Source organism: Lemur catta, chromosome 7 (genome assembly GCF_020740605.2).
Source record: "Lemur catta isolate mLemCat1 chromosome 7, mLemCat1.pri, whole genome shotgun sequence".
NCBI lineage: Eukaryota > Metazoa > Chordata > Mammalia > Primates > Lemuridae > Lemur > Lemur catta.
The window spans coordinates 104,591,335-104,616,883 of record NC_059134.1 but is presented as its reverse complement, the minus strand read 5'-3'; the positions used below and the strand labels follow the sequence as shown (position 1 = coordinate 104,616,883).

At 61.2% G+C, this 25,549-nt stretch overlaps 2 protein-coding genes across 12 annotated transcripts; both read left to right on the top strand.

Moving 5' to 3' along the window:
- Positions 1–629: 629 nt before the first annotated feature.
- Positions 630–17,745, top strand: ALDH3B1 (aldehyde dehydrogenase 3 family member B1). Of its 10 annotated transcripts, XM_045558288.1 has the most exons (12): positions 1,735–1,800; positions 2,193–2,313; positions 2,546–2,664; positions 6,742–6,904; positions 8,815–8,925; positions 9,061–9,181; positions 9,443–9,528; positions 9,932–10,013; positions 11,956–12,342; positions 13,047–13,213; positions 15,423–15,522; positions 17,121–17,745. In XM_045558288.1, the coding sequence occupies exons 2-12, from the start codon at positions 2,242–2,244 to the stop codon at positions 17,309–17,311; spliced, it is 1,599 nt and encodes a 532-aa protein (XP_045414244.1). In that variant the 5' UTR covers positions 1,735–1,800; positions 2,193–2,241; the 3' UTR covers positions 17,312–17,745. The 10 variants fall into 10 exon arrangements, with proteins under 10 accessions (XP_045414249.1, XP_045414247.1, XP_045414244.1 ...); XM_045558293.1 differs by lacking the exons at positions 1,735–1,800; positions 2,193–2,313; positions 2,546–2,664 and adding an exon at positions 630–756; XM_045558291.1 differs by lacking the exons at positions 2,193–2,313; positions 2,546–2,664 and having other exon boundaries at positions 1,701–1,800.
- A 1,244-nt stretch (positions 17,746–18,989) lies between these two features.
- NDUFS8 (NADH:ubiquinone oxidoreductase core subunit S8) lies at positions 18,990–24,215 on the top strand. Of its 2 annotated transcripts, none has more exons than XM_045558285.1 (7): positions 18,990–19,092; positions 20,451–20,508; positions 20,598–20,648; positions 21,498–21,587; positions 21,682–21,854; positions 23,807–23,935; positions 24,022–24,215. In XM_045558285.1, the coding sequence occupies exons 2-7, from the start codon at positions 20,451–20,453 to the stop codon at positions 24,151–24,153; spliced, it is 633 nt and encodes a 210-aa protein (XP_045414241.1). In that variant the 5' UTR covers positions 18,990–19,092; the 3' UTR covers positions 24,154–24,215. The 2 variants fall into 2 exon arrangements, with proteins under 2 accessions (XP_045414241.1, XP_045414242.1); XM_045558286.1 differs by lacking the exon at positions 18,990–19,092 and adding an exon at positions 19,124–19,446.
- Positions 24,216–25,549: the final 1,334 nt, after the last annotated feature.

Below are 25,549 nucleotides of genomic sequence, written 5' to 3'. Positions count from 1 at the left end.
CTGTGAGCAAGACTCAGCAGGTGTCTGAGACGGGAGGAATGAATCAATGAATCAATGCACCCACTGCCATGGCCTATGCCCAGCCCACCCTGCCCTGCCCCTCTGCCCTGGGGATGGAGGCCAAAGGTGGAAACAATCCTCCAAATCCTCCAAACTAAGCCGCAGAGGTATCGCTGGCAGCAGGGCCTGGCCCCGGCTTCCACGGGGCCCACACAGAAGGGGCCCAGCCCAAGGAGAGGGGCTCTCAGTTCCTGGTGGAGCCAGAGAGCAGCACCTGATCAGGGGCTGTCCCAGCCCCTCTCTGGGCCTCAGCGCTCCTCTGTAGCCTCGGGACAGGAGCAGAGAGTGGGGAGTGGTGGGAAGCCCAAAGCTAGGGGCCCTGGCAGAGGATGTAGGGGCTGCGGGGGTCTGGAGGGCAGGTATTGGCACCAGCGGGGGACTGGGCCCCTGATTTGCTGTGTGGCCTTAGACCAATGGCTGCCCCTCTCTGGGCCTGCTTCCTGGCTGAGAGCTGCAGACACTTAGCCCTTGTGCAGCCCTGCCTGGCACCCGCTCTGCTGTCGCTCCTGCCTGGCTCACCTCCAGAGAGCAGCAGGGCAGGGCTGTCACATGCTGAGCCACGTGACTGACGGCAGCCGGGGGCTCCATCCCACACAGAGGACGGAGGCCTCGGCAGCCCCTTGCCCCCACCCTAACTAGTGAAATCCAGAGGCTACCAGAGTGGGTGTGGACCAGGAGACCTCTCCGCCCTCCCAGGTAGGCAGGGGAGCCGGGAAGGTGGTGGCAATGATGGGCACCTCCCAGGTGCCAGGTCGGCCCAGAGGCCCCGGGGCCAGGAGCCCAGGAGGACCCAGGGCAGCAGCGCGCAGGGAGACTGCGGTGGCAGTGGGCCCAGGAAGTGGCACAAAGGATGTTCCTTCCCCCACACCTGTAACCCAATCACCTGCCTGTCTGACACCAGCAGCTGCTTGGGCACCGGCTCCGGCAGGTTGTGCCCAGGGTGGGCCGGGCCAAGGCAGGGGACAGACCCCCTGGCACAGCTCTGGCACCCGAGGCGGAGCAGGACCGCAGGAACAACCGTGGCAATGCTTAGCATCATGACCCATGTCCTAGAGGGTGGAGAGCGGCACTCGTCCCCAGGAAGCAGAGGGGACATGTGGGATGGAGGCAGCCCCAGCTCTGGAGGGAGAATTCTGCCACTCACGCCCCATGTGGCCATCCCCCATTTCCTCATTTGTAAAATGTCAGGTTTTGGGGGTGACAGGCTCCGTGAATGGGGTGGTCCACGGGTGGTGTTGAGGGGCAGACACGCAGGGGGCTGGGAAACAGAGCAGGCAGCAGGCGTGGCCCCCGAGGTTGTATTTCTGGACTCCAGCCATCTTTGGGTGTGACCTTTTCACTTTGCAGATAGGGAAATTGAGGCTCAGGTCGGGGAGGCATCGAGGGAGGGGGGACAGAGCCTTCCTTGCTATTCCAGGCGCTGGGCCCCACCCCACGCAGTGATTCCTGCAGCCACTGCCCCGGCTCTCCTTCTCCCTGGGCCGGGCCCCTCCGCACAGAGCTCAGCCCTGCTGTGCCCTCGGGCCTGGTGCGGGTCCTCTCCGCCCAGCTCCTTCTCTGCAGCCCGGAGAGGCTCTAGAGGTGCCTGCGGGAGGCAGTACAGCCTCCAGCCCGCCCAGAGCCAAGCCAGGAAGCAGGCCAGGGAGCCCCGCCCCAGGGCCGGCGCTGGGCATTTTATAACGGCAGGGCGGCCAGGCAGAGCCGGAGAGCCAGGAGGAGGACAGCTTGGCAAGGCCTCAGGTACAGTACCCCGGGGAGGCTGGGCTGTAGCGGGCCAGCAGTGAGGGCGGGATCCTGCTCAGCAACCCCGGGTTGCCAGCCACCAGGGTAGGGCTGGCCACACACAGCTGCACACACAGGCGGCCTTGTCCTCACTGAGCTCATCCGCCTGCTGGGGAGGAAGGGAAGGGAGAAGACCAGGAGAGGCTGGGGTGGGGCCCACGGCCAGCAGCACCCTCAGTTTGTCCGAGCTGGGCTGCCGTGGCCTCCTCTTGCTGGGGTTCTGGGGCATTCTCTGGGGAGCTGAGGGACCCAGCTGCCCCGGGAAGGAATGTGCTTCCCGTCCTGGAGGGGCCGAGTGTCCACCCAGGCAACAGCTATTTCCTGGGCACCACCGTGCGTGCCCGGTGCAGGTGCAGGGACACAGCAACAAATGACCCCGGGAGAGAGTCCTCCTCGGTGATGGACTTTGTCAGGGTCCAGGGAAGGAGGGGCTCGCCAGACCCACCCCACCCCAGGAGGGGCTTATCAGAGGTAGGTGGCCGGGGTCAGGGAGCTGTGGCCAGGGCCTGCAGCCTCTCCATGGGGTGGGCTGGGGGCTGGCTCGGCCCCCAGCTCCCCCAGGACCTCATGGATGAGAGGGGTGCTGCCCAGAGCTGTGGGACACCTTGTGAAAATCCAGGTTAGGGGTGACAAAAGCCAAGATGACAAGAAACTTACTTATAGATCTAATTGGCTTTTATTCACAATTCACGGACCGAGGCAGCCTCCGTTCTACAAAGCAGAGGGGGAGCCCCGGCCAGGCAGTGGCGGGACAGTGGGCTCTGAGCGGCGGCGACAAGGAAGCAGGAGAATGGGAAGCACAAACTGGTGGGCGACCATCAGGTGAGGGTTAGGGCAGAGCAGATGCCCTCACCTTGCTGACTCAGGTAGACGGGAATCTTCTGCTTTCAGGAAAACGGGGCTGTTGTTTTGGGATCTATCTACCTCCTTACAATTTCAGTTTGATCACTTGGCACTTGGCACAAGTGACTCTGTTTTGGTTGGTCTGACCTGCTGGGGCCTGGTGCAGAAGTTCCATGTAAAACAACAGCCTCCCGTAACTTTTAACAAGGCTACATGGCAGGAGACTAGAACTAGAGACCCTGGGGTGTCAGGGCCTGTGGCATCTTTGAGGCCAGCCCAGGACCCCTGCCTTCTGCCTGCCCTGGTGACAGTCCCCCTGGCCCTCAAACCACCCACTCACTCCCTCTGTCACATCTGTGTCCCCACCTGGGTCTCAGGATGATGTCCTTGCCTCCCTGGCACCCACACTGGATCAAGGCTCCCTAGGGCCCCCAACCAGGGGTCTCCTCCCAAAGGCCCCCTCTGGCCCAAGTGTCCCTCACAGCCTTCTGCATGGTGATCGTTCAGAGCCATGGTCACTGGGTGCTTCCAGGCTCACCCTGTGCCCCGCCTGTGCGAAGCTTTATGCCTGAACTCTCCCAGCAGCAGGGTGGCAGCAGGTGCCGCCCCTTGTTACAGGCGGGGAGTGAGCCACAGACAGGCCAAGCGACCTGCCCCAGCCTCCTAGCTAATACACGCAGCTGCTGTGATTTGAACCCAGGTCACTGGGCCCCCAGACCATGCCATACTGGGAGGTACTCTTAGAAGGCCCGTGGTATAGATGAGGAAACTGAGGCAGGAAGAATGAGAGAATGGGGGGAGCCTCCTTCCCCCAGAATCCAGCCCGCTTGACGGGTGGGGGTGGGAATGAGCCGTGGGTCTGCCCTATGGACGGTCCCTCAGCAGGACCCTGCCATGGGGACGGGGCAGGGGTGGCATTCACTCCCGTGATGCTTTGGAGCCAGCAGACCCGAGTGCCAGGCCCCACTCCCCTCCACTCTCTTCCGAGAGACCTCTGTGGAGCACCGAGCCAGAACCCACAGGTCCCGACGGCGAGCGCCAGCTTGGCACGGTGCCTGGCAGTCAGCGCTGGCCGTCACTGTTAGAGGCCCACGGCCATGAGGGGAAGTGCCTGGTCTTGCCCTGCCCCACATCAAATGTCTTTCACCATCAAATGATATAGCAACTCCCGCCCCACCCTGCTCGCCCAGAAGCTGCAGATCTGGGACAGAAACCCAGAGCAGAAGGTGGAAGCTGGGGCCACCTCAGCCAGCTGTGGGGGGCCCATGCCCCAGAGACCCTGGGCCTCTCAGCCCTGGACCGCAGCAGCTCAGCCCAAGGAGGCCAGAAGAGGTCTCGGACCCAGCCTAGCACGGTGGGCTTGGCAGCAGTGGCGAGAGGCGGAAGCCGAGGGAACGGAACCAAACAGTGCCACTTCTCACCCTGGCCGGGCACCCCCTGGCCCCAGCTGACGTGCCAGTGTCTGCCTGGCCCTGGGTCTGCAGTTCGGGCCCCAGCCCAGAAGCCTCCCCTTCCCTGAGGACTCTAGCTGCCCCTCCCCCAGGGGACAGGGGGGCAGTAGGTATCCAGCCAGGAGGTGGGGGGTCAGGGGCGCGTGGCCTTCTGCTCCTCTGGATTCGGGGTTGCCAGTGTGAGGAGCGGGCTGGACTTGGGCAAGCTCCTTGCTGTCTGGGCCTCGGGCTCTGTCTCCTTCAGTGGGCGAGCAGTGGCCCCGGCTGGGCCGTTGCGGTGGCTAAATGCGTCAGGCAGGCGCGGTGGGACCCCGCATCCTTCCAGACGCGGGCCGGGCGATGGGGCTTGGGGGCCCCGGCCCAGCGCCCGGTGCAGGAGTCCCCTGCTCTGTGGGTCAACAAGGGCTGCTCAGCTCCTCTGTGAGGCCACAGGCCCAGGGTCCCCCAAGGGCAGAAGACAGCCTTGGTTCCTCTGCCTGCCTGGGTCCTGCCCAGCTCCCTGTCCCTGCCGGGCTGTCAGTCCAGAGTGACCAACCACAGGGGACAATGCCAGGTCTGGCGGCCCTGCAGGGGAGATGTGCGTCCTGTTGCCCTGGGTGAGTTGGCCTCAGTGTTGCTAGGAGAGGCTGCTGGAATGTTCCATCCAGGCCCCCCACCCCCACCCGCAGAGCCGCTGCCCACTGCCCTGCCCGCAGGTCCCCCATTCACCTTCCGTGCCTCACATTTTTGTGGCTTCTGTGGGGACTCTCGTGAAGGGCGAGAGGTGCAGGTGTGGTTTGCCTTTGGCACCCACCGGCGAAGTCTGAGGGCAAGAGCAGAGCAGACGCAGGCCCGGGAGGCTGGCGGGGAGGAATGTTTGCAGACTACTTGGTGCAAATACCCGCGCTGCCCTTTGCTGGGCACTTTCTGTGTGCACAATGGCAAATGCTTTATGCCACATTGTGTCATTTAATCGTCATGACGATACCAGGTGCTACGATCATCCCCATGTTACAGATGAGGAAACCGAGGCAGAGAGGGCGAGTGACTTGTCCAAGGTCACGCAGCCAGTAAGAGGCACAGCCAGGAGACAAGGCTGACGGCAGCTCTAGAGGTGGGCAGGGCTCTGGGCTCCTGGGTCTCAATCTCCCTTCTGTGACCTGCCCGCCCGCTCTGGAGACCACCGTGCCTGTCCTGCACTGAGGCAGCTGCCCAGTTTCTCCCAATCGGAGCAGGAGGCCTGTGGGGACAGCTCGGTGCCCCCAGTCATACCAGCTGGGGGACGGCCCAGGGCTGCAGACTGGCTCTTAGCACAACTGTGGGGCCAGGCCTTCCTGGGCTGGGGCAGGCTCGGCCCTCAAGGGAGCTGCTTCACGACAGCGCAGCTTTGGGGGCACAGATGCCAGCCCTGGCACAGAGCGGACAGCACGGTCTCAGCCTTCGGGAACACCAGCCAGCTGGCAGGGACTATAGTGGTGCCCCTAACAGATGAGGCATTTGGGGCACCAAGTCCCAAATGATGAGTTAAGTAGGCAAAGAGGGGCCTGCCTCCCAGTCCACGGGAAGCGGGCAATGGGGGAGGCACGGGGACAGTGTAACTAGGCAGTTTTCACACCCAGACCCCCGTCGGTAGGCAGCAGAGCCAAGGGGCCACTGTGGGAGTAGATGAGGGAGTAATCATGGTGGGCAGCCTGGAGGAGGCATCAGCCAAACTAAGCCCTGAAGGGAAGGGAGTCAGAGAGGGAAGGAGGAAAGGGTTCCCACAGGTTCTTGGCACCAGGCCGAGCAGTGAGTGCGTCAGAGCACTCCTCTGATGAGCCTCAGGTAAACAGACAGGGCCTCGGGGGAATGTCAGGGCCCCTACCCCACCTGCCAGCCCCAGCTGGCGACAGCATGGAGGCACAACTGCCCTCTCACCCCTCGCCTCCACTGTCACCTCCTCTTCCAAACACAGCAGCCTAGGCTGGGTGGGCAGCTGGGCCTCTGGGGGCCCAAGGTATCTTTCCTCTCTTCCCTGGCAGCTGAGGCTTGGGGAGAGGAGGCCACTGCCCAAGGTCACCCAGGCCTCCGAGCCACCACCAGCTGGCCTGGGCTGGGGGCAGGGGAGGATGGAGAATTCTGTGTCTGGCACATTCTGAGGTGGGAATGTCCCTCTACTTAGCAAACTCCTGTTTACTCCACTCAGGCCAGGCAGTGGTGAGGCTGCCCCGCCTCCCGGAGGGCACCAGGGCAGGCTGAGGCCATGGCTTAGGGCTAATTTCTACGTGGCAGGAAGAAGCGTGACCCTCTGCCTGCCTGCCCATCCATCAGGGCCATGGAGTAGCTGTACCCAAGCCCACGCCCAGGCCTGCAGCCGCCTCCAGGCCTCCAGACCACTCTGGGAGTGGTCTGTGGGTCTGTTGGTGTGTGTCTGGGTGTGTCCTGTGGTGGGGGCAGGGGGGTCGCAGGCAGCCCCTGGCCCCTGTGAGGCCCCCCAGTGGGTCCCCTCGTGGGTACGAGGCGGGAGTGTCCACGAGCCCCTGTGGGTGCAGGGGGGGCAGGGGTGCCGTGGGCCCTGGGCGGCTGGAGGGCGCCTGTGAGGGAGGGGCAGCCCCGGCCGCCCAGCCCATGCCGCCCCCTCCCGCAGGATGAACCACATCGAGGACACGCTGCAGCGGCTGCGGGAGGCCTTCAACGCGGGGCGCACGCGGCCGGCCACGTTCCGGGCTGCGCAGCTCAGGGCCCTGGGCCGCTTCCTTCAGGACAACAAGCAGCTTCTGCAGGACGCGCTGGCCCAGGACCTGCACAAGGTGGGCCGGGGCGGGGGTGGGGGACAGCTGGGACAAGGGGATGGGGACAGCTGCGTCCTCGTGAAGGGGAACTAAAAGCCCATCAAAGCCCAGCTCCTTCCCTGGGCCAGGGCCTGCTCGCCTGCATTCGCCCAGTCGTCCGTTTCTGCCTTCCTGCAACCGCTATTTATTGAACACCTACTATGCACCATGTACTGTTCTAGGCTCTGGGGATACAGCAGAAATGAAACAAAGTCCCTGTGCCCATGGGGATGATACAACAGTAAATAAATAATGACACAGCATGTTGGGTTGAAATACTGCCATGGAGACAGCCCCAGGTGAAGGGGGAGGGCAGGGCCAGGCTGCTGGTTTACATGTGGGGTTGGGGAGGCTCAGGGGAGGTTTCTCCGAGAAGGGGGCATTAGAGCAGAGGGATGAAGGAGGAGAGGGAAAGCCCACGTGGATGCTGGGGGAAGTGGCAGCGGGCACAGCGTGTGCCAAGGCCCTGAGGCAGGTGCTCGGTGTGTCTGTGCTTGAGCAGCGCAGGGAACCCGGCATGGCTACAGCGGGTGGGAGGCAGAGACACAAAAGACAAGGTCTGGGGAGTGGGTCTCCCCACGTAGGCCATGGAGGACTTTGGTTTCACTCTGGGTGCAGGGGGCATCGTGGCCGCTGTGTGAAACCTGGGGGCTCAGCCCCTCCCAATTCCAGCGGCAGCCACGGCAGAACCCCAAGCAGCACACTGCCCTGTGGCCAATCACCGGGAGGGAGCAAGGGCTCCACACAGGGGTAGCTGGAAGCGTGTTGGAACCAGACTCACGATTAGGAAGTGCTGGTGGCCGCAATGTCATCCTCCAAATTCACACTCCCCTCCTGCCCAGGGCTCAGCTCTGGCCCTGGCCTTGCCCCTGGTTTGCTGAGTGGCCCTGGCAGGGCATCCCCTCTCTGGGCTTTGTTGGCCCCTTGGCCTGTCCCTCTCTGCTCTGACACACGACAGCCTGCAGTGCCTCAGGTGGGGTCAGCCTGGCTCCACCCCCCTGGCCCGGCCTCCAGCTGCCTGCAGACCGCTGGCTGAGTCTCTGCTCCCCGGGGCAGGGCAGGGCACACTGGCTGGCAGAGACCGGGACAACGTCCTTACTGATTTCCTCTCCTTCTCACTCCTGCCTGCAAACCTGGTAGTGCCCTTGGCCTATGAAATGCCAGCATTTCCCCAGGGATGGCTCTGCCCCATGTTCCCTGCGGACGGATCCCCACGCAGCAGGCCACACAGGCCACACAGGCAGTCCTGTTAAAACCTGGGTCAGGTCTCGTCCCTGTTCTGCTTGGGAGTCCTTGCCCTGGCTGCCTGGCCTTGTCACCTTGCCCACAGCTCTCCTCACTGGGCAGGAACAGAGCAAACCCTGCCCACCTCAGGGCCTTGGCACGTACCAGCACCTCTGCGCAGAATACCTTGCCTCCAGGTATCCACGGGCTCTCTCCCTCCCTGTCTTCAGATCACTGCTCCAATGTCACCTCCTCCTGGAGGCCTGGACTGACCATCTTGTATAAAATAGAGCAAACACGCGCGCTCGTGTGCGCACACTTGTGCACACCGTGCACACCCGCACCCGCACACTCCAGCTGTCCCGACCCCTCAGTCCTGCTCTGTCCTGTCCGTAGCACCGCCACATCCTAATGGCGCCACCAGTGCCCTCACGGTCACACTGACTACCCGCTACGAGGTCAGCCCCACAGGGCAGCTTGCTCTGGGCGCAGGGACGGCATCCCACATGGGGAGCACTGAACGCAGAGTGAGGGAACGAAGGAATGAGTGAATGAGTGAATAACAGCAGGCCTGGCTGGAGGAGGCTGTGCCCTCCCCAGGGCTCTGGCCACCTGCTGACCCTGGGGTCCCCTGGCCTGGCACTGACCTCACCGCCCCCCTGCAGTCAGCCTTCGAGTCGGAGGTGTCTGAGATCGCCATCAGCCGGGGCGAGGTCACCTTGGCCCTCAGGAACCTGCGGGCCTGGATGAAGGACGAGAGAGTGCCCAAGAACCTGGTGAGCGCACTGGGCGTCAGGGCAGCGGGGCCTTCAGGGACTGTTGGCTCCACCGGGTGGCTTCTCAGGGTGCGGGTGGCTGTGAGGGGCTGAGGGCACTGGGCACCTCACGGCCACCTCTGGCTCCCGGCCCAGGCCACCCAGCTGGACTCGGCCTTCATCCGGAAGGAGCCCTTCGGCCTGGTGCTCATCGTCGCCCCCTGGAACTACCCCCTGAACCTGACGCTGGTGCCCCTGGTGGGCGCTCTGGCCGCAGGTGAGAGCTGAGCCCACACCTTCCTGCCTCTGTCCCCACCCCCAGGCCTCGAGGCCACCTGTGAAGCCAGGGAGGACATGGGGTGCGCTGGCACAGGTCTGGTCCACCATCCCCGGGCTGTGTGGCCTCGGGCTGGTCATGTCACCTCTCTGAACCAGGTTCTTCCTCTAAACACGTGCAAGGCCGGCATCCACCCCACGGGTATGTGGAGACCAGGAGTGGGCGACGCCCTGCCCAGCTCTCTCCCCGCCTGCCCTGCAGGGAACTGCGTGGTGCTGAAGCCGTCAGAGATTAGCAGCAGCATGGAGAAGGTCCTGGCCGAGGTGCTGCCCCGATACCTGGACCAGGTGAGCAGGGCCGGGGCACAGGGAGCTGAAGCAGGCAGGGCCTGTGGGCTGGCCAGCCCCTGGCATGGAAGGGCCTGTCGGTCAGACCGGAGTCCCAACCACCCCCTCAGCCTCAGTTTCCCTCTGAGGAGCCTATCCCCTGGGGCCCCATGTCTGCCTCTGCTGCACCCTGCTCGCCTCAGCCCTCCCTGCAGCCCGGCCAGACCCAACCTCACCCCTATTGGGCTGGGCCTCGGGGAACTCCCCACTCCCACCTCCCCCCCCCAGCCCACCTGGAGGCCTGGCGACTCAGGGTCAGGCCAGGCATGGGGCCAGGGGCCGGGCCAGGAGGGCAGGGCACGCCGGCCTCTGGGCTCTCCGGGCTGGGATCCCAGAGGGAGCCTCCGCCTGTCCCACCTTGCAGAGCTGCTTTGCCGTGGTGCTGGGCGGGCCCCAGGAGATGGGGCAGCTGCTGGAGCACAAGTTCGACTACATCTTCTTCACAGGTGAGGCCGGGGGAGGGGAGGACAGCCCCACCCTCAGGTGTCTTGTCCCTAACTCTGAGGGAGTCCAGAAGGGACCGAGGCGGCAGCCAGCCAGGAGGACCGAGATCGGGCAAGCACTGGAGCTGCACTTGCGGCTCCACGACCCGCTTGTTCCTCTCTCGACCAGGCTGGGAGCAGCCCTGGACCCCAGGACCCTCAGGAAGGGACGGAGTCCCGTGTCCAGGGCCACAGCCTGCCTCCACCAGCCACATCTCATGAATCACAGCACATGCCCGTGCTGAGCTCCCGCCGTGCCAGGCCCTTGCAGGTGACCCTGTTAGTCCCATGGCCACCCCTGCAGGCAGGACAGACGAGAGATTGGAGGCTCAGGGTGATGAAGAGGCACAGTGCCCTGCCCAGGGTCACCACGCTGGCCGGGACAGGGGCAGGCCGGGATTTGCACCCAGGTCCTTGGTGAGATGGGGGCTCACCTGCTATCATCCTGGCATGTGCCCGCATGGCACAGGCACTGTCTGGCTTCAAGTGACCAGGACAAGTTTCTGGAAGAGACGAAAGAGCCAAGGAGGCCAGGTCTGAGTGGCTCCTGGCTGGCCTCCCACGTTGTGCACAGGGCCACAGCAGGGGCCACGGCCTTGGCCCTCTCCTCCCTGGACCCTGCCTCCAGCCCAGGAAAAGCCCTGCCTGCCCCCAGCTGCTAACAGGGAGGGGACGGAGGGGGCAGAGGGTGAGGTCCCCAACTGTCTCGAAAGGAGGCCCCAGGAGGCAGCTTCCAGGCCAGGCACCACGGCTGCCCGCACGGAGGCCAACAGACCCAGCCGGGACCTACTCTGCCTGCCGGGGCCCCCAGCTGCTCCGGGCCCAGTTTCCTTCCCTCTAAACCCGGGGCCATCCCCAAGACGGGGCTGTGGGTGAGGGTGAAAGCAGTAACGATGTCGCCCTGTATGGCACACGGCACCTTGGGAAGCTCTGCTCACCGCTCAGCCAGCAGCGCCCTGAGCATGAAACCACGGGCCAGATGCGGGCTGTCCTTCGTGGCACAGCAGGGACTGGACGGACAAAACCTTGAGGTCCTGAGTCAGCAAGGGGCAGAGAGCAGGCGTGGAGAGGATGAGAATTGTGGGGCTGGAAGAGGGGCCGTAGTGAGGAGGGTCCGGCGGGACTGGCCAGGCCACGTCTGCACGAAGACAGAAGGAGCCAAGGGAGAGCCACAGTGGGAGGGGCAGAAGTGAGAGCAGAGAAGTGACACGCGGGCCATGTGGCCATGGGCCTTGGCCACCCCAGCAGACGAGGCAGCACGGGCCCTGGGCCAGGCCTGGGCAGGAGGTCCCGAGGCCCAGGCGGGTCTGGGGCAGAGGACGCGGGGTGGACGAGGGAGACTGTGAGGCCCAGGTCAGCACAGAGGACAGGGGAGGCCGAGCCGGGACGGACATGGGGATGACTGCATGGGATTGGGCCAGTCCAGAGTCAGGAGGGAGGGACAGGCGGGTGGTGAGGGTGGCAGAGCTGCCAGGTTTAGGTCAGAGAGAGGAGAAACCCAAACGTCACAAGACGAATAGCTGTACTCCAGCCTTGGGTGACAGGGGGTCCCCAAAGGTTACACAGGAGAATGGAGACGTGGGGAGGGTCCCACATGGCATTTTGCAGAGTCCCCTGCAAGGTGAGCCAGGCTCAGGGTAGGAGCCGAGGGGCCCAGCTCCGGAGGGGGAACCAGGGGCAGTGGTGCCTCTTTCCTCCCACAGGCTCCGCACCTGGGGCGGGGTGGGGAAGGGATGAGCAGAGTCCTGGGCTACAAGGTGGCAGCTGGTGGCAAGGAAAGGCCAGGCGAGAGCCAGCACCGACCCCAGCCCACTACCTCTCCAGGGAGTCACGGGGCCCCCGGGCCCAGGCCATCCTACCTGGTCCAGGTGACTGAAAGGCCACTCTGGTTTCTTTCTACGCCCAGGGAGCCCTCGTGTGGGCAGGATCGTCATGACCGCCGCCGCCAAGCACCTGACACCGGTCACTCTGGAGCTCGGGGGCAAGAACCCCTGCTACGTGGATGACAACTGCGACCCCCAGACCGTGGCCAACCGCGTGGCCTGGTTCCGCTACTTCAACGCCGGCCAGACCTGCGTGGCCCCTGACTACATCCTGTGCAGCCCTGAGACCCAGGAGCGCCTGCTGCCCGCCCTGCAGAGCGCCATCACCCGTTTCTATGGCAACGACCCCCAGAGCTCCCCAGACCTGGGCCGCATCATCAACCAGAAGCAGTTCCAGCGGCTCCGGGCACTGCTGGGCTGTGGCCGTGTGGCCATCGGTGGCCAGAGCGACGAGAGCCAGCGCTACATCGGTGGGTCCCACTCGCCCGGCCACAGCCCACCCGGGCTGAGACCCTTCCACGCTGGAGGGGCCACAGCTGGGCCACGAGCCTGGGCCGGCGCCTGAAACCTCGGCCCCACCGCCAGAGCCCAGCCCTGAGCCCCGGCTCCCGGTGCCACGATCCCCTGACGCCACACTCCCGTGGCTGTGGTTCTCAGCCTGGGACGCCACGACCCCAAACTCAGTTCCCACAGCTCTGGACTCGTAAGCTCACACCCCAGGGCTCCAGGGCGCTAAGATCCTAAACCCCCGTCCCACCATCTCTGTCCCACGAGGCCGTGACTCCAGAGTCCGTGGGCCCACCACGCCCAGGTTCTAAACTCCCACGGCTCCGTCCTGAGCCCCATAGTCTCCTGGGCCCGTGCGGCTCAGCAGCTCATGGTGACGCTGTGGCTTCAACATTCTGGGTACTGTCACCTTGGACTCTGTGGTTCTAAGATCCTGTCACCCCTGACTGTGAGACCGAGGTTGGGGGATCCTCTGGGCCCCGTAGGCCGGGCCAGGCTGGGGAAGGCCCTGCGGTCCCTTGTCAGGGCCTCTGGGGACTTTCTTCCCTAGGACACCCCGAAGCTGGGCGTCCTGGGAAGTCAGGCCCTGGGACTCCCCGGCCTGGATTCCAGGGGGAGGTCGTGTCCCGGCTGTGGCCCCGGGGCTGAGCCGGCCCTGTGCCCGCAGCCCCCACGGTGCTGGTGGACGTGCAGGAGACCGAGCCGGTGATGCAGGAGGAGATCTTCGGGCCCATCCTGCCCATCGTGAGCGTGCGGAGCCTGGACGAGGCCATCGACTTCATCAACCGGCGGGAGAAGCCCCTGGCCCTCTACGCCTTCTCCAACAGCAGCCAGGTGGGGCTCGGCGCGCTGGGTGGCGGACGGGCTGTGGGAGTGGGTGTGGTGGCAGCACAGGGGCCATGCCCGTGCAGGCAGTCTCAGGACTTCAGGGCTGGTGGTGGTCCTCGTGGTTCTGCTGCTGCCCTCTGTCCTGGGAGCAGCTGGGCCTCACCCTCCCGCCACACCCCCACCTGAGCCACACTCTCCTGGGCCTTCAGTGGGCAGCTCCGGGGGTCTTCTACAGGGTCCTGTTTGCCCCGTCAGCCCTCTCCTTCGTCCCTCCTCACATACCCAAGCCTGGCGGCCGAGGTGAGTCCTCCTCATGCCTGGCTCTGGAGGCACTCACGACATCCTCGGGAGTGACCCAGGGTGGGGACTGAGCGGGACACACAGCTCTGAAGGTGAGCCCTGTCCTCCCCACCCCTGCTCATGCCGTGGGGGCAGCCTGGGGGCCCCCAGATGAAAACACACTGAGAGGTACCGCAGTCCCCTCCCTGTTTGAACAATGTTTTTTTAATAAACCTTTTATTGGGGAATAATCTTAGATTTATAGAAAGTTGCAAAGATAGTACAGAATTCCCACAGACCCCACATCCGGGTTCCCTGTTTAAGGGCCCTTACAGTGGTCTAAGCTAAGAAAGTGGCGCTGGTGTGTTACTGCTAACTACACTCCAGACTCCATTCAGATTTTGCCAGTTTGCCATGAATGTCCTCCTCCTGCCCCAGGATCCCAGCCAGGGTCCCACGATGCACTAACCAAGCCGTAGCTTGCGAAGTGCTGGCCAAGTCTCCTGCACAATGTCCCCAAGCCCAGGATGTCCGGTGTTTCTCATGATTAGATCAGTGTCACGGGCTTTGGCAAGAATACCAGAGGAAGGGCCATCTCCTCATACCACGTCCGGAGTCCGGAGACCCACCCAGTTTGGTGAGGTTAACCTTCCCTGCTTGGCCAAGGCTGTGTCTGCCAGGGGTCTCCACCCAGGAGTTGCCATTGTTCCCTGTCTGTGCTTTGGAAGCAAGTTCTAAGTCGAACCACTGCCAACAGGCAGGGTGTGTGGCAGCTCTATCTGCAGAAGGTGGAATACCTACATATATTTTTTGAAGTCCTGTAGGAAAGATTTGTGTCTTGAATTCTTTATTTAGACCAGCATGGCCTCATGCATGTTTGGTTCTCTGGGTTATAATCCAAGGCCGTGAGCTTTGTCCCAGGCTTGGCAGCGGGAGCGCCTGCGTTCTGGTGACATGTGCTGGCCTTCAGGTTTTGACCACTTCCTTTCCGGTGGTGGTCAAGAAGCACCAGGCTCATTCTGTGTTTCCCTGCCCAATTCTAGAGGCAGCCATTCCTCTAAGGAGCCTTGGTTTATCTGGATACTTTAACCTTAGAAAATGCTAGAGGTTTCTTGGGGGTAATCTGGCTTCACACCTTCCTGACCACCCAGCCTGGTCCTAGGACCAGGGCCACACCCCAAACACACACTGCACAGGGGACTTGCCCACACTCCCTGGGAGGCACTCTGACGCTCCGTGCTCAGGAATGCGGGTCTCACTGCGCTGAAGCGATGTCTGACCCTGCTGGTGGCGGATCCAGTCTACCCACCGTCAGACAAGCCCTGACCCAGCTGTCATCTGAGAGTCACAATGATTGGAACTAAATATAGTGAAGTTATTTCTGCAGTGACTATTTAGTACCTATAGATTGAAGAAGGAAGTCCTTTATGAAGTTAAGCAAGGGCAAAGTTCATGTTCTAAGTGCACATATGACCACACAATCGTGCATGTGTCACATCCCCAGTGCTCACGCCACATAGGGCCCCTGGCCTCTGCTCTGCCTGGGGGGCCCCCTTTGTCGGAACAACTCCTCCCCTGTGCCAGGACTTGGCAGGCACATCATGTCCCTCCCCTGGGACACTTCCCTGACTATCGGGCACTGCACAGCTGCCCCTGCACCCTCCATGTCCCCAGGTGACACTGAGTTTCCTACACTCCCCACTGTCTCCAGCACTCTGCATGGGCCACACACAAGCAGACACTCGGGAAACACGTCCCAAGTTGGGCCCTTGATGAGGAGCCAGAACACAACCACCCAACCCTCCTGTCCCACCACGCCCCCTTCAGCTGACACGGTGGCCTGAGACCCTTTCTGAAACAAGGTCAGTGTCACTGAGCTCAGCCAGGACAGACCCTAGCCCGGGGCCAGGCTCGCACACACCCTGCTTTCTCCCAGGTGGTCGAGAGGATGCTGGCCCAGACCAGCAGCGGGGCCTTCTGCGGGAACGATGGCTTCATGTACCTGACGCTCACCAGCCTGCCTTTCGGAGGAGTGGGTAGGTGCCAGCTGACCCTGGCCTGCTTTCATCATTCCTGAATGAATTGCGACAGTGTCACTTGCACACGTCCTCACTAAAAAATGTCCCAACCCAGCCTCAGTGTAGAGGGACAAGCAAGGGTGCCCCTCCTCACTGTCCACGTCCCACCCCAGCACCTCTATCCTGCCCCTCTCCCCACAGTCTGTGGAACCTTCCAGACCTATCTCTGCATTGATTCCATGGCTGCCACTTCTCTAACCTCTTCCCCGTCCCCTCAGTCCAATCCCTGGTATCTCACCCCTTCCCACCCCATAGGTGGCTGCTTCCGGCTCCCCTGCCCTGGGGAGGCCCGGGTGAGCGCCAATGCCACCCCCGACCCACAGAGCAGCCCTGATGCAGCTGCAAAGTCCTGGCCTCTGAGTCAGGAAACCTCAGGGCTGGGTCCAACAGTGCTCTGACAGTCTGTGTCACCTGGGGTGACTTGCCCTCTCTGAGCCCACTTTCTCCTCAGAACAGGTAGGGCCAGAGCAGGTGACTCGAGGTCCCTCCACCTGTCCATACTCAGCACCAGAGTAAATGACCGCAGGGCCTGGCAAGCGGAACCAGATGGGCTGGGACCCTCCCTGGAGAGTGGCCAGTGCCACAGGAGCATCCAGTGGGTTGCTGTCCCTGGCTCTGGAACCCCCTCCCTCTGGCCTTGAGCCATGGCTCTCACCTGGGTCTCTGCGCCAGACCCTGCCTAGATCCCCCTCCAGTCCCCAGCCTTGCTCACCCCACCTCCTCTGCGGGAGAGAGGGCAGGGCTGTCTGCGGGCAATCTGACCCTGCTGCTCCCTGAGGACAACCTCCCCCAGCTCCCAGGGCCCCGGGCATCAAGCCAGGCTGACTTAGCTCTTGAAGCCAGCCCTTCGTGGCCTGGCTGTGGGGTCCTGCTCTGGCCTCCCTCTACTTCCCTGCCTGAGCTCTGCTCAGGTCCCTAACATGCCAGGCGTCACTCACCTCTAAGCCCCCACCCGCCCTCTTCATGTGGTTAACTCCACGTTCCGCGGGCCTCACTTGCTTGCAGGAAGCCCTCCCCGATTATCCCTAACTCCACCCAGGCTGTGTCGCTGGACCCTCTGGGTCCCCGCTGCCCTCGCTACCTAGAGGCTGAGGAGGACTCCTAACGACACAGTGCTTACTGTGTCCACAAGCCTGAGTGCTCCCTTAATCCCCACCACACCCAGGAGCTAGGTGCCATTGTCACCCCATGGCACAGGGAAGGAGACTTAAGCACACAGAGACACAGTCACTTGCCCAAGGTGACACAGCTAGTTTGTGGCAGAGCCAGGATTCAAGCAAGGGCAGCCTGGCTCTGGAACCCATGGCCTCAACCACTGTCTGCCTATCTTGTCCCAACTCCTGATGTCCTCACGCTTACTGAGCTGGTGTCAGGCTTGAGGCCAAGCCCTTTACCCACAGTGCCTCATGATTAGCCACTGGACAGATGGGGAAACTGAGGCCCAGAGAGGTGAAGCAGCCCACCTAGGTCCCAGTGTGTGACCGGCAGTTCAGGTCTGCTATCCCCAGGGCTGGCCCCTGAGAGCCTCACTCCCTGCGTTCTGTGCTACTGTGCAGGTGCCAGTGGGATGGGCAGGTACCACGGCAAGTTCTCCTTCGACACCTTCTCCCACCATCGCGCCTGCCTGCTACGCAGGCCCGGGATGGAGAAAGTCAATGCCCTCCGCTACCCACCCAACTCGCAGCGCTACCTAAGGGTGCTGCTGGTGGCCATGGAGACCTGCTGCTGCAGCTGCACGCTCCTCTGAGCCCGGCCCGCGCTCCCCAGGCTCCTGTCTGCATCCTCCACCACCGCTGCCACTTGGTAGAGACAGGGCCTGGGCTTGAGAGCACGCGGAGGAAGAACCGCCAAGGCCACAGACCAGTGCTTGCCCTCCTGCCTCAGCCTCCCCTCAACTAGGATGGGCCGTGGGGAGGGGCATGGGAAACAGTGCAGTGGCCACCCCTCCCTGCACCTGTGTCCTGGGAGAAGCAGGCAGACGCCGCACGCTGAGCCACTGCCTTCCTGTGGAGGGTGCAGTGGCAGGGCCCTGGCTTCTGGTCCAGGCCGTACCACGGAACTGCTGTGACCCAGGCTGGCCCTGCCCTCTCTGGGCCTCAGTTTCCCCATCTGTGCAGTGCAGATGACTGACAGTTGACATCTCCTGAAACTGTTGTGAGAATTAAATTGGGGAGCTGCTGACCCAAGGTCCCGGTGTCCTCTTTTCTCTCGCGGGTTGGGGAGCTGCCACCCTCTTCCCTCCCCCAGGTCAGCTGGGATTCCTGCAGCAGCACCTCCAGGTGGGCCTTTCAGAGCTCCGGACCCCTTACCCTCATCACGTCCCACCCTGGACTCATCCTCGTCCCCATCATGCTTACCCTCCTGAGGCCCATCCACTCAGCCGTCACAGCCCAAATCCCAGGTCTCCTGCTTGACACCACTTCTCACCTCCCAAGTCCCATCTTTGAGCAAGTCCTGATGATTGTGTATCGCCAAGGGATTTCCCGGATCCACACCTGAATCGCCATGCCCACAGCCAGGGCCACCATCCCCCGACCTCCCTTCTCCCCAGGCCCAGCCCCCTCCTCAGGGCACCTGCTGATCTTCCCAAAGCCTGGGAAATCCTCCAGGGGCTTCCTGTGGCCCACAAGTCCCAAATCCTTAGCTCTGCCTATCGCTCCAGGGACGCTGGTCACCAAGCCCCTGCCCTTTCTGCCCGAACTTGGCCTGTCCTTGTCCTCATCTAGTGTGCGTGTCCTCCTTGTCCAAGGACTTCTGCAGATACGCAAGATACGCCTCTCTAACCTTCCTGGCCTGCCCAACTCCTACTCACAGACACCTTAAACATGACCTCCTCCAGGAATCCTTCCCAGACCACCACCTCCGTCAACACACGGAGACTGAGTCAGGGGATGCCTCGGCGCCGCAGCCTCCATCACAGAATTCACAGGGCTGGTTGAGAGACGGGGCTTCTGAGTCATAGAGATCCAGGTGCCGATGAGGTGACCGAAACTCACAGCTCTACGGCCCGGGGACAGTTACTAAATACGCTCATGCCTCAGTTTCCCCAACTGTAACGTCATGCTAATAATCTTGTAGCTCCTCCACGCAAAGCTGCCGTGAGGATTAAATGAAGCCGCATATGGGTAAAGCCTTTGCCCGGTGAGTCGCTGCGGGCCGTGATTCTAATCGCTGTCGCTGTCAGTCCCCCTGTTATCACAAGCCCCTTGCCCACGGCGCCCAGAGCGACCCGGAGCCGCTTTCTAAACCACGCCCCGGATGTCCCGCCTCCAACGGCTCCGAAGTCGTCGCTTATTGGCCTCCCCAAACCAACATGGCGGCGTCTTACAAAACTCTTCTAGCCAATCAAAAGAAAGATATTTCGGGAGTCCGTGACAGTCGGTAGCTCCAGTAACCAATCAGAGCATATCATGGAGGGTCAGCTCGGAAAGGCGAGGCCAGCTGGCCCAATGGCAGCGTCTCAGAGTGTAGGCTCCGCCTCTCGGTTGACCTACCATCTCAGCCAGGCAAGAATCGGCAGTGCTCAAGGTGGGTATTCAGAGCTCCGTCGTGAAGGCTCGGCTTGAGCAGCGCGGCGTCGGGGTCGAGTGTAGTGTCCCCGTTGGCGCCGCCGGCTTTGCGTCGGGCTTCATCTCAGCCTGCTCAGGGCCCGCGGCCACTGTCCTTCAATCGTGTAGCGGACTGACCGAGGAGCCGGCAGCCTCAGGGCGCATGCGCCTCCTGGGTGGGCAGGCGGCTCTGAGGTCAAAGGTCATGGGAAAGGTCGGAGAAGGTGCTGGTTTGGGTGCCTCGGACCCAGTTGGTCTGCCAGAGGTTACAGGTCACTGGAGGGGCATTTTGATCTCCGGCTAAGTGCCAAGCTCTGGGCCAATCCCTTGGCATGTACGAATTTCCTTAGTTCTCATGACACCCCCTCCCCATTTCATAGGTGAGGAGACTGAGGCCAGGTGACGTCCTCTACCCAAGGTCACTGGGCAGGCTGGGGGCCAGTTCCAGCAGAGCCTTGAAGCTGGGGAAAAGAATTTGAAACTGAGGATTATTTAAGCCTTTAAGGGTTTCTAGCAGGGGAGGGCTGAGTTCCAGTACTGGCCCACCCCCCTATCGTGTGACTGGGGCTAACAGCAGCTCCTCATCTGTAAGACGACAGTGCATGTGACCCCCACGCCCACCACAGTGCCTGGCAAAAAGTTAACTGCCAGTGCATGGTGGTGCTGGCTGGTAATGTTATTTTTGGCCAGATTGGGGAGGATAAAGGAGGGGAGAGATGGGCAGCAGGAACTCTGGGAAGGGAGGGAGGAGGGATGGATTTTAAAGGCCTCTAAGGAGGTTAGATAGAACTTGGGGTCCACAGGAGCTCTCTAAACCTTAGCCCAGCTGAGCTGGGTCAGGTTGGAGGGCCAGGAGGTGCCTAGCATGGGAACAGGTAGTAGACCATCTGTGCCTCTGACAAGAGTGGGGTGTTAGCAGGGGACGAGATGGCCTGGAGTCTAGGCTGAAGGCTCCTTCAGTGTCAGAGTTCTTGGAGGGGGCAGGTCTTGGATGCACACCAGCCTCCCTCCGTTTTGGGGGGGGGGGTTAAAATAAATCTTTATTAGTTATATCTTTCCTCGATGACAGGGTTTAGAGACCAGGCTTAAACTGAACAGCTCAGGCTGTACCACAAAATACAACCGAATGTTTTTTCAATTAATAAATTAGTACCACGAAAATAAGTTTTAACTGTGGATGTCTTTAAAAGGCTGAGAACTGCCACAGTTCTTTTTCTGAACACATGTCCTGAAGGAAAACAAATAATGGTTTAGGTGTCACATTGTGGGTTTTGTTGGTATTACTAATGTCTGCAGATTTTCAGCATTATGTTCCTCCCTCCCTTTTTGTACGCCCAGATGCGCTGCCTGACCACACCCACGCTGCTGCGGGCCCTGGCTCAAGCCGCAAATGCAGGTAGGACTAAGGGAGCCTTTCCTGGGGATGGAGGAACTCGGTCTTCTGGCATAAGGTCACGGCCACAGAGTGTCATTCTCTCCTTGCAGGACATCCCAGTGGCCGGAGCCTCCATAGCAGTGCAGTGGCAGCCACCTACAGTGAGTACAGAGGTGGCCTCTAGCCTCAGGCATTTCTGACTGTGGTCCTGCCAGAGATGGGGAGGAGACCTGGGTTCTAGTCCTGGCTTTGTCAGGACTCCCTTCTCTTAGCCTCAGTTTCCACTCTTAAAATGAGGATGATGACGAGATTGACAGGCTGGGTACGGTGGCTAAGGCCTGTAATCCCAGCACTCTGGGAGGCCAAGGCAGGAGGATCACTGGAGCTTAGGAGTTTGAGACCAGCCTGAGCAAGAGCGAGACCCTGTCTCTACTAAAAACAGAAAAATTAGCCAGGCATCATGGTACACACCTGTAGTCCCAGCTACTTGGGAGGCTGAGGCAGGAGGATCACTTGAGCCCAGGAGTTTGAGATTGAGTGAGCTATCATGATGCCACTGCACTCTACCTGGAGCAACACAGTAAGACTCTGTCTCAAAAAAAAGAGAGATTGACTGTGGCTCCTGGGGGCAGACTCCGTCATTGCAGGAGTTGGCAGGTGTGATCTCACTGCCCGCCCCCCCGTGATGGGGAGAGGGTTGCCAGGTGTGGGCCATGGTGCCTGTGCCTCTTCACCAGCCCCATGCCAAGGCCCTTACCCACCCCTTGACTCCCTTTTCAAGCCCTGCTCAAATGGCTGCCCAAGCACAAGGAGAAGTGGGCACGGACTGGCCAGGGCCGGAGGCAGCCTCACAGGCCCTTGCTAAGGCTGGGAAAGTTTTGGTGAGTGAATAGGCCACTGGGGAACCCAACTCTCACACCTGGAAGTGAGGGCCAGGCCTCATCTCCCTGAGCTGGATTCCTGAGGGAGGAAAGGTGTGTGTGAGGCCTCCTGCCACGTCCTCTCTGCAGAGTATGTGAACATGCAGGAGCCTGCGATGGACATGAAGTCAGTGACCGACCGGGCAGCCCGGACCCTGCTGTGGACTGAGCTCTTCCGAGGTGGGTCCTAGGGGGAGGGGACGGGGCAGGCAGGAGCAGTCACAGATGTGTAGGGGGAGGTGTTCCCCGTCTACCATGCCCATGCTGCCCACAGGCCTGGGCATGACCCTGAGCTACCTGTTCCGGGAGCCGGCCACTATCAACTACCCCTTTGAGAAGGGCCCGCTGAGCCCTCGCTTCCGTGGGGAGCACGCGCTGCGCCGTTACCCGTCTGGAGAGGAGCGCTGCATCGCCTGCAAGCTTTGTGAGGCCATCTGCCCCGCCCAGGTGAGCCCCTAACTGCCACCGGGCCCCTGCCCCTGCAGGAGGGAGACTAGGTGCTCTGGGCCCGAATTCTGCCCCTGCTTGATATGTGTCCCCAAGAAAGTCCCTTTCCCTCTCTTAGCCACATCCCCCCACAAATGGGAACAGTGAGGCCTTGTTCCAGAGCATTCTGTGGCAGCGAGTCTGCAGAGTGAAGCTTCTAGCTTGAGCAGGTGTGGGACACTCATGGGTTCCCCCTTGGTGTTTGGTCAGGGGTGTGAAACCAGGGCCTCTGAGCCACAGGGTGGCACATGAGGCTGTCCGCTGTCCCCGAACACAGTGTTGGTTTCGGGAGCCTTGCCTGTATGCCTGTTGCAGGCTTTACCCAATGACGCAATGCCACAGCTGAGGCCTCCCTGTCCCTGGTTGCTGCTCCTTTGAGCTTTTGGTTCTGTTGGTGGATCTCGTCCCGCTGGAGTCGGGCCTGTTAGTGCAGAAACAGAAAGATCTGATTAGAGCTGTGGTCCAGACCCCTGGGTGTGCCCAGCATGACCTCCAGCAGTCACGGCCGTTACTCACTGTCCACACAATGGCCCCCCACACCCCAGTGTTCTGTGACTCGGGGTGGCTCCTGTCCAAGTCCTAGATTGTCTCCTGGATCATTCCCGGGTCCTCCAGGCCATGGGCTGTGGCCTTGATGTCTCCACTCCAGCCACAGACCAGGAGCATATAGAGTCCCCAGACAGCAGCAGCGATGATAGTGGCTTCCAAATAGTGCTGTCTAGAGACGGACTAGGCGCTGTGCCAAGCGCATTACTCACATTATCTCATTTAATCTTTACGACAACCCTAGGATGTAGAGATTATTATCCCCTTTTTTATGGGCACAAACAGATGAGGCTACCAGGCAGAGATCCCACTGCAGGTAGTGTGCATTCCACTCCGGGGCTGGGGGGGTATGAGGGTCACTGCTGAGCACCTTTGAAGGTCCTCCCAGCTGTGGGAGGCCCAGGTCAGCCCTTCCTCCAGGTGGCATAAGGCTGTACCCAGGAACTGAGTTAAGGACGTGCCTTTGAGTTTGGGCTCTGCCCCTCACTTCGCTTTGGGAAGCCCCTCAACCGCTTTGAACCTCAGGTTTCATCCGTCAAGTGGGGATAAGTAGACTTAAGTCGGAGAGTTGCTCGACATAACAGACAGAACAGGCGCTCTGGAGATGTTGTGGGTTCCGTTCCAGACCATCACAATAAAGAGCCACACGTTTTCCCAGGGCATATAAAAGTTATGTTTATACTATACTGCAGTCTATTAAGTATGCATTAGCATTATGTCTGAGAAAACAATGTACACACCTTAATTAAAATATACTTAAATACTTTATTAGCCAGGCATGGTGGCTCATGCCTAGAGTCCCAGCTACTTAGGTTGAGGCAGGAGCATTGTTTGAGCCCAGGAGTTCAAGGCTGCAGTGGGCTATGATGATGCCAGTGCACTCCAGCCTGGGCAACAGAGCAAGACCCTATCTCTTAAAAAACAAAACAAAACAAAGCAAAAACAACACTTTATTGCTAAAAAGTACTGACCCAGAGAAATGAAGTGAGCTCATACTCAAAGCAGGGTTTCCATAAAACTTCAATTTATGGGGGGAGAAAGCATTATCTGCAAAGTGCAGTAAGACAAAGTGTGCCTGTAATCTAGTGCTTACTGTAGAGCAAGCCCCCTAGGGCTGCGGGTTCCGCACTGAGCAAGGCAGGCGACAGGCCGCCCCTCGCGGGAAGTCTGTTCCCGGGTGGAGATAGCAGCGGCTAACAGATAAGAAGCAAACTGGGAGAAGCGGATGTGGAAAAGTGAGGGGTGGCTTCTGGGGGTGTCAGGAAGACATCTGAGAGGTGAGGGCTTCTGTGCAGACACCAGGGGTAGACCCAGGGGCTCGGACATGGCTGGTCAGTGTGGGAGTGCCCGGTGTCCCCTTCTCCCAGGCCATCACCATCGAGGCCGAGCCAAGGGCTGACGGCAGCCGCCGGACCACACGCTACGACATCGACATGACCAAGTGCATCTACTGTGGCTTCTGCCAGGAGGCCTGCCCTGTGGACGCCATCGTGGAGGTGAGCGGGCCCCAGGATGGGGGCGTCAGGGTGCTGATGCTCTTGTGAGGGGCCTGACATCACCATCCCTCTACCCCCACCTGCAGGGCCCCAACTTTGAGTTCTCCACTGAGACACACGAGGAGCTGCTGTACAACAAGGAGAAGCTGCTCAACAACGGGGACAAGTGGGAGGCTGAGATCGCCGCCAACATCCAGGCCGACTACCTGTACCGGTGACGCCCCCGCCTACCTGGCTCTGCCCGCAGCCCCTGCTGCCCAGTAAAACAGCTCCGACCCCACCAACGCCTCCTGTCTTGAATCCAGCCACCAGGGGGGGACCATCCCCAGCCTGCCTGTGTGGCTTCAGGGGACCCGTTGGGCCTCCCCAAGGCTGGGCCATGGCCAGAGCATCCCTGTCTCCCACACATCTTCCCCAAGGCACGGCAATGCAGAGGTCCCCTCAGGCCGGCTGTTCCTGTGACCCTGGGTGTCTTGCCCGAGGCCTGGGCCTGCTGTCTCCTGAGGGCCCCCCACAACTAAGACCCTTAGGACTTGGAGCCTCCCCAGGCCTCAGGCTGAAGAACATCAAGTGGCAGAAACTCAGAAGGCCAAAGCATCCTTGTCGGGGTAGGAGGAAGCTTGCTATGGGGGTGACAGTCATGAGGGGGTGACACAGGCCCTGCTGGCCCTGAGCTGGCCTTGCCTCCCGCCGCAAGTTCCCCTGCCCAGGCTGCCGACCTGGGTCCTGTGGCTCGAGACTTCCTGCTTTGCAGTCCCAGGAAAGTCCCAGCACAGTGGTGTGATTCTCTCCGGGGACTTGAGCCCCGTGCTGACATAATAGTCAAAAACAGCCCCCTTGAACTTGGCGCAAGCCACTGTGAAAGGATTGCGCTCCACTCTCGGTGTGAGGAAACGCCTTAGCCAAGTGAGGTGACTTGCTCGGGATCACACATCCAGAGGACAAGCCAACTCGAGTCAGAGGCTTTGAGTCCTCCCCACCCTCGTTTCCAAAAGTGCTTTTTGCAGGACATCGCTCATCCCAAGATGCTTCTTGGAAAGAAGCGGGGGGGGGGGGGGGTGTTCTGCCGAATAGTGAGTGTGGGAAATGCCTCAGTGACTTCTCTTGGGCAGACATGGCATGTTAGACGTTCAAGGCTCTGAGAAGGCCTGCAGCAAAGAAACCCAGCCTTTCCCCAGCCCATTCCCAGGGAGTCCGTTTCCTCGGATCACCTGCTGACACCTGGGCCTATTTCCTAGGCCAGCCCTTGCCATCTGACGTGGAAGTGGCCCAGGCCCTTCTGTGGGCCCCTCCCCCGGCCAAGTCTTGGGGGCCCCCACAGACTGAAGCTGGGGGGAGAAGAGATGAGCGTTTCTAAAAACGAAGCGGGCTCAGAAATCCTGTCACCTTGAGTTTAGCTTTTCCCGGACATAACTGCCACAGATAGCTGGCACGGAGCCAGTTTGTACCCACACACAGAGAACTTCTGTTCAGCACGGTCAGAATGTGTCCGCGTGTGACTTGGCTCTTCCCCTTACTGAGGTGTCCCAGGCCTTGTTCTGCTGAGGCCCCTCTGGCGCTGTGTGGTTGTATGAGCCCCCCTGCCCCACTGCCACCCCCATCACAACAGACCAT

Bases quoted from the DNA above. Each gene is read 5' to 3' on its own strand.
- ALDH3B1 (XM_045558287.1), top strand. From the start codon at position 2,414: ATGAGAGGGGTGCTGCCCAGAGCTGTGGGACACCTTGTGAAAATCCAG. The intron at 9,529-9,931 runs GTGAGCAGGGCC...CCCACCTTGCAG, and splicing joins TGCCCCGATACCTGGACCAG to AGCTGCTTTGCCGTGGTGCT. The intron at 13,214-15,422 runs GTGGGGCTCGGC...GCTTTCTCCCAG, and splicing joins CCTTCTCCAACAGCAGCCAG to GTGGTCGAGAGGATGCTGGC.
- NDUFS8 (XM_045558285.1), top strand. From the start codon at position 20,451: ATGCGCTGCCTGACCACACCCACGCTGCTGCGGGCCCTGGCTCAAGCC. The intron at 21,588-21,681 runs GTGGGTCCTAGG...TGCTGCCCACAG, and splicing joins GTGGACTGAGCTCTTCCGAG to GCCTGGGCATGACCCTGAGC. The intron at 23,936-24,021 runs GTGAGCGGGCCC...CCCCACCTGCAG, and splicing joins CTGTGGACGCCATCGTGGAG to GGCCCCAACTTTGAGTTCTC.